This window comes from Priapulus caudatus, unplaced genomic scaffold, assembly GCF_000485595.1.
Source record: "Priapulus caudatus unplaced genomic scaffold, Priapulus_caudatus-5.0.1 Scaffold11, whole genome shotgun sequence".
Classification (NCBI taxonomy): Eukaryota; Metazoa; Priapulida; class Priapulimorpha; order Priapulimorphida; family Priapulidae; genus Priapulus; species Priapulus caudatus.
The window spans coordinates 334,672-342,422 of NW_014577072.1; the positions used below are offsets into that span (position 1 = coordinate 334,672).

The following is a 7,751-nucleotide window of genomic DNA, read 5'->3' on the forward strand; positions in this document are numbered from 1 at the left end:
CCCTCTCTCTCTCTCTCTCTCTCTCTCTCTCTCTCTCTCTCTCTCTCTCTCTCTCTCTCTCTCTCACTATGGAATGAAGGAATGATGTGAGCGATTACGAGGACGTGTGAAGATATCAGCGCAGAGCACTTGGCTCACACATCAATCAGTCAATGACTAGTCAACTGTGCACAACCTGCTAGGCGGATTAATCTATTCAAACACAAAACAAAAACGAACGCAATAACGATTTATAGCATGCTCGCTGTCATATGTTTTCAAACGCTTAACGTCATATGACCAAAAAGAAAGCAATGCTGAATTTATGCTCAATGCACGGATTCAAGTCGCTCCCGCAGCTCTTGCATAATAACAATGTGTTTTTTTTGTATCTGAAGTACACATCAGATAATTCTTTGCCTCAATCACTGTCTTTGTTTACCAGGTTTCTTATCATCCTTCCTTGCCCCCTGGCAATATCAATAGCTCTTTCAGGTCATCGCTTTTGCTTCAATGCAATTTTTATGAGCAAGGTCTGCGTCGTGACGAAGCATTAGTGGTGGGCCTAGATAGTATTGCTTGGTAAACTTTACGCGAGGCAGCAGCTACAATGAAAAGCATTGAAATAGCTTGCGAAAAACGCGACAACGGACGACTTCCTTTTAACCATCTTTCCGCATTAGCATGTTCATTGGACTAACGGAACACAGATATAGCGCGTGAACACAAAAGTGGCAACTGAGACTGATTTACATTTACTGAGCAATAGCCTCATCGTTCACGCACCTGCACAACACAAGGAGTCAATCTTTATAGATCCATCTATTATGATGCACTAGTTTCTGAAAGCACGTCAATAAGCATACGATAATAAAAATATATCACCTGCTATGTCCTATGCTAAAAAGAATCAAGGATTTGCGATACAAGTAGCGTAAATAGTGCGATATAGTAGGAAAGTTAGTTCTAATTAAGCGAATACAACCAAAAGACACACTATTAGATGACGTGTAATATTTCAGCCGGATTATTCGGAATATCTGTAAGCCCTTCAGGTCCTAAGCGCAGCAATGCACAATTCACTTGAGACATGATCATCAACAGTTTTTCCAGTTATGTGCTGCGTACGTGAGAGCGAAAATGATCGAAGTGCTTTCGCATTGATTTGTTGGCAGTTGAATACGCTTTATTCCTATAATACTTCTAGGGCTTTATGCTTTGAGATAACATTCTTCTTCTTACACATTTATGTTTTCTCGCGCGCGATATTTAGAAACTTACGCACGAATTATTTTCTGGTATTATCCAGACAGACAGATAACTAGCGAGCTACAGCTAGATAAATAAATACATTCATAGATAGATGGATTGATGGACGGACCGACGTAAAGAAAGAAAGACAGACAGACAGGTAGATAGACAGATGAAAAGATAGGTAGATAGATGAACAAATAGATTGATAGGCGTTTTTAATGTTAAATTTCAATAAAATTTCACTAGTGTATTTATTATGCTGTGATTGCGTCTTCTACCAAGTAAATTCACATTACAAATCACAACATCACAGATATAGTGAGATCACACTACCGGAAATGCAGTGCTGAGTTGTATATTTACTTTTTAGAATTTCAACTATCAATATTTCAAAACACAATTATTAATTATCAATAAAAACATCTTCTGTCCCTTGAGTATGCTCAAGTTTTGAACACGTACTTGTAATCAATGTCATGAAATATTCACTCTCTAATGCAACATTAAATATCTATGCTCTACCTGCTACCAGTAACATGTAACCCAACTTTCATGGGGAGTAAATCGTATTCAACAGCTTCATTAACATTTTTACTGGTCACTTTCCAGTAACCGTATATCCATTGAGATTTGAAACAGGTTATAAACGATGAATGAATATATGATAGAAATATGTATGAAACTTGCCGACCATGATCGGACTGGCATCAAGAAATAAATTTGTCGTTAATAACTTTGGTGTCGCTAATACTTTTGGAACTATTTATGGACAATGACAGTGTGACATCACCCAGAATGTGCTCATGCGCGCGCTGGTGCGTGTAGAAAATGATCTGGTTCATATGGGTAGTATGATGTAGTTTAAGCATCCTATCTCAACATTCTGCCATGCTGGTGGCTATATGCAATGATGTCACCAATCATTTCTACGAAATTAAAAATTACAAAACAAATGATGCTATGTATTATTACGTGATAATGTCACGTTACTTTCACACATGCAACACGACTTTTTAGCAGACCATGTGTAAAGTGGGTGTCTGTAAGCATGCACACACGCGCGCGCGCACGCACGCACATATAAACCCTGACATCCGTCGAGAAGCCGAAACTGCGATTTTGACCAAAGATGCGGAGACAATGGAAATGAAACTATTCATGTAGATGAATACCTGTAGTTTACCTACTCTGGTGATCCAAAATATTGTGCGATGACTAGCGTACTTACGTCTACACCCGATGTACGCCACATATTAATGTGACATGCATATATCCGAATCTTAGATGACACGTGTAATATGCATTGAACAATACAATGAGCATTCGTATCACATATATCATAAGTAAACAATCTAAAATTTGAGACTATTTACTCCTGGACGTAGATTTACAATAGGAAAGCTTATGTTTTCCGAATCATTTTCGTTAACAGGCTATAACGTAACCCAAAAGCGTTTCAATGGCCAAGTTGCACAGCATCAATCGGTGACACAATTTCAATACTCCTATTCATTTCATTGCAATTATAGCCCACTATACAATTCATGCAAACACTCACCTGTCAACCAGTGTATCGGATTTTTGGCTGAACATGGTGCATGTGAGATGTCTTGGCGGTACGGCAAGAACGATAGAACGTTAACGTAGCGTAGTTACTGGACCTTCACTCGGCCGTCTCTTCAGGATCAGCAACGCGCGGTTCTCTCTACACGTGACTTTGTTCTTCCAGCCGCCATAAGAGCGCTCATTCCGTCACTTACCAGACTCTCCCAGTGATTGGCGAAAGGTAATTAAATATTTTCATTTTCTTCGGCATGCCAGCGGGTTTTTTCGCCGCCAGCGGAACTTAATTAAATAATGAGGCGAGGTTGTAATCAGACGATTGTCTTCCGAGTCAGTCCTTTATGAAATATTCACACGAAGATTCAGCAAAAAGCACTGATGTACGTCCGACTGCATCATTTATTGACGATACCGGGGAGTGTCCGGCGTGCTTCCTGTTGATTGAAGCCACGTTTTTTGTCACCTTGACTTTGCTGCGTTTTTTCGCGGCGTTCCTTTAATCAACAAACTTCATACGACACTGCGATGACTATAGTATCACTATGTCATCCGACATAATCTCTTCACGGTTTCCGACGAGCTATTGTTTAGGCCAATTTCAATTTACATTTTTACATGTATCGGTCGATGTTCGGATGGGTGCAGGAACGGGCTGTCAATCATGCGCGTATTTTGGATATAGCTAAGCAAATTGCTACTGTACATTGTAACGAGCAAAGGTTTTAACACGAATTTATTATACATTCTTAATAACGAATTACTCAGCTACATGTATATCTGTGGGTTTCTTTGAAATGTGGCAAGTCCAGATTGTTTACTCTAAAGCCCGCTTTCTTTAATCGCATATACGTCATCGTAATCTATTCATAGAAAGGGCGCGAAGGCGCGCGAGTCTTTGTGTTTAACGCCTGTACACACAAGCCGAGCACGAGATCAAGCCAAATATGGGTGCGTCTCAATTATCTGTGACCCGCGAGCATCAATAGACTCATCAGTGCGCTCTCGCGTTAATCTGCCGCGTAATTCAACAACAAAAGCACAATTTTCGCACGTAATGAATCTCTCGCGAAGATGCAGAGATACCGCATTAGCCGGCGGTGTATTTCGTAGTGCTTTTCTCACCTTTTCATCATCACTTCGAGGCAACTCTGATGACAGTAACCGTGTATGTAATTTCCACTGTCCAGCAGGGGTGCACGCGAGAGCCTAATTGCTTTTGGCTAGGTGTGCAATTGTAAACAGAGTTGACGGTGCCTTAATTCTTCCCGTATACGAGCATCTGATAGCTACACCGAATCTATACGAACCTTGAACCTTGAGCCATGAAACTACCGGTTGTCTTCAATCATGTTCACAGTCAAGAAAATCACAATTAAAAGATCATCATGTAAGCTAAGCAATGTCTTTCTATGCAAATAGAAGATATATTTTATAGTGTTCATAAACTCACTCAACTACTACGCGCAATAGCGATGACATTTTGTAATCATGAGTTGACGAAAAATTGTGCTTCGTTGGCGAATCCACTATAGATACGGTCACACATAAATCATGCCTCGATAGTATACACGCAGCCAATGCATTGATCCTAGCATGTAAAAAATGCACGCTACACCTCCGAATACGCAACAGGGCAGACGCCACAAAGAAAAACTAATGCAAAGGCGATCTCCGAAAAATGAGCTGCAATTGGAAATCAATCGTCGAGCAGATGACACGGCAACGAGCAGATAAATTGTACAAAATTATCTGTGTTTTTCTCTCGGTTGACAGCCGCCACTAATGGATTGGCCACTGGTTGCCAGGCGACATGCGTCGTGTTGTAAATTACGTTTTCTGTCAACGTGCCAGTGACGTATGCATACAAAAAGAACGTTTGTCTAGACGGATTTTATCAATACAATGTGTCAGTATCAATGCTTTGCCACCTAGCATCGGCAAAACCGGTGCCGGTTACAGTCACATGGATATTGTCAGATATTCCGCACCAATCTAATTATATTATACCAAGAGCTAATAAACACCGTAACGTATAAAAATACGTAACTTTAGAGGGAAGCTTTTCAGATCTGGACCGTATGACATTTACCATCTATTTCAAATTGCATTTCTTTCAACACAACAACCTCATATACAACATACTAAATATAATTAAACATGTAAGTATAGTCGATTCTAGATAACGGCGTGCTCGTATAATTCAACGCAAATTTACGCACTATCTGCTGATTACTGCGATGACGTCACCGTAATTACCACTTACCCGCCACGGCGAGGCTTCGCGCTTAGCTCCATCACACCTCCTCAACACACCGGCAAACGGACCAAACTGCTCGCCGCTGAATATCTTCGCGTTTGTCCATATGCCGAGCCCGGCGGGCGAACAGTGCGCTTCACGACATTCTAGTCTCTTCGGCAGCTCCATCTGATCGGGTTTGCACACTGATAACTTTGACGTCACCGCGGATACGGATGTCTGTTGACTCCACGCGACGAAAAAAGGCTGAGGCGTTCTCTCCGTGACGATGTGAGCCTCGTGAAAAAGCACTGCTGCAGCGAATAGAACACACCCGAGTCTATTATATATACAGACTGCCGCGGTCGTTAACAAGTCAGATGCGATGACAACAACTATAGTGTTTTTTACCTGTTACTTATCTTATAAAAACGCGAAATTCTTGCCGTTAATTTATTTCGCCCTTCTAAACTCAACGTGACACCGGGCCAGCATTTAATTGACCGTGATCTTCCATCGGCCTGATCGATCATAAATTACATTCCCAGCTACATCGGCGCACACACTTATTCACCCAAATGTCAGCGCGCAAACATTGCAGGCCTATGCATAATGTAATGCGCGAGTATGCGGCGCAGTGGACGGTGGGGTAGAACGCTCCGATGTGGCCTCTGAAAGTCGACTACCTGTCTAATTGTGTTCGCATGACGCATCCAATTTTATCACATTTGCATCACAAAGAGACAGCGTCGTAACCGTAGCGATGGCCGCCACCTGATAGCAACAGCTGAATTCAATGCCTCTCTTCCTTACTCAAACAAAATTCGTGAATGCCGAGCCGTTTTAAATTTTAAAGCATCGGGGGGAAGATAACACTGGTTGCATTCACGCCGCACTGAATTATAAATGTGATCACGTTATGAATAGTGATGCTATCATTCTGCAGCGTTCCCTACGAGTAGCAAACTATTATGATGCGCGAAAGACAGAAGAGCTGCTCAATAATAGACAGCGGATCTCGGCTTTTATGCAGGCCCGAGGAAAATGCGCTGAGCAGCTCGCTCTCAACAAATAAAATATGGAAAAAATATAACTCGAGGAAACCTTTTCAGATCCTGCATCGAAGTTAGAGCTTGGTAAAGTATTACAGCAGATCATTAAAACCCTGACAACACGTGGTGATCACAACATCGTATTTGCCGTGTGTAAACGCTCGCCCGTATAGCTGTTTGAACGTGATATGCCTTCCATTGCATAGCTAACCCGTCACGCGCTGCTTGCGTTGACTAAAGATCAAAGATCGTTAAATATTAAAACAACGAATCTCTTCGAAATCAATCAAGGAGTAGTTAGCACCGGGTTCGAACACATACTGCACGGTTTATGCGGATAAAAAATTAATGAATATTCGACTTCCAAGTGTAACTATAATTCCATACCACATATCAATTTGGACAATGCTTACACGCAATTATCTCAAATTTTCAGATTTTTCCCTGACTAGATACACTATTCGATGCCTTTCAAAAAGTAGGGTATACACAGCTGTATAGAAACCGCCAGTCTAGACACAGGCTAAGTCAATAGCTGTAGGATATTAAAGAAGATTTTGTGGGTGCACTCTGCCCACATATGAGCAGGGAAAGACACTTTGGCTTGCTAGCACGCAACGTAGCATGAGAACGTATCTGTCGGGGCCGAGTGAGGCGAGGCGTAAGTGGTCATCCGATGTCGATCCCACGGCGCGGCGTCGTCGCATCTCGAGCGATACCTATCGACAGTGCATCGTCCCCTCCCCCGCCGCGTCGATCGATCACCGATGAGAAAACGCTGCTCGTCGCGTAAAACGCAGCCCTTCCCCGCCACCCTCCCCCCTGCCGTCCGCGTCGCCGGTAACTTCCTGCAGTGACAGGTTTAGTCTGATCAATGCTGGCGCACTTGGCGGCGAGCGATGCCGTGCGTGCGTGCGTGCGTGCGTGCGTGCGTGCCTATAATGGGAGCTGCCACTATGCGTCGTTTCCTGAAAAACTGTTTTCGCTCAAACTCGCGGCTCGCGCGACACAATTAGCGAGCGTTTGCATAAACGGCAATGACAGGAAGTAGGAATCATTGCTTCCTTGGCGACGGTGAGTCCATCGGCAGCGATGTAGACATATAGGCCCTCATATATTATATAGTCGTTGGGATCAACATATCGCGCCACTACAGCACCATGCAGCGCGGTGGCGCGTTCTCACGGACCCCGATTTTTCCCCAAACTCAAACTGATACCTGGATGCATGCGTAGGTGTAGTCAGTGCGCGAACACAAAGTAAGGATAGCGCGTCTAGACCATGTATATAGGGCATAACTGATTTCGAATGCAGCGCAGTGCGTGACGAATCTTTCCCCAGCCAATCGATTTTTATCATAACGATTGTCAGCATCAACGTTACTGCGAAATACAAATTGTGCATTCTTTAACTATTCGTTACTACTATACAACCATCTATAACCCACGATATTCAATTACATATAATACATATATAATTCACACACCACACGCACGCACGCACGCACGCACGCACGCACGCACGCACGCACGCACGCACACACACACACACACACACACACACACACACACACACACACACACACACACACACACACACACACACACACACATATATATATATATATATATATATATATATAATAACTATATATAGTGTAGTGATTA

At 42.7% G+C, this 7,751-nt stretch overlaps 1 protein-coding gene across 3 annotated transcripts in view; it reads right to left on the reverse strand.

The window, feature by feature from the left end:
• LOC106807517 (PR domain zinc finger protein 16-like) overlaps window positions 1–7,751 on the reverse strand; it is a 59,696-nt gene that overhangs the window by 49,883 nt on the left and 2,062 nt on the right. For 2 of the 3 annotated variants that reach the window (XM_014809887.1, XM_014809869.1), the window contains exon 2: window positions 5,060–5,346. In XM_014809887.1, the coding sequence (XP_014665373.1) occupies window positions 5,060–5,221 (162 nt within the window). In that variant the 5' untranslated portion in view covers window positions 5,222–5,346. The remainder of the gene's footprint in view (window positions 1–5,059; window positions 5,347–7,751) is intronic. The other variant, XM_014809878.1, reaches the window with a different exon arrangement.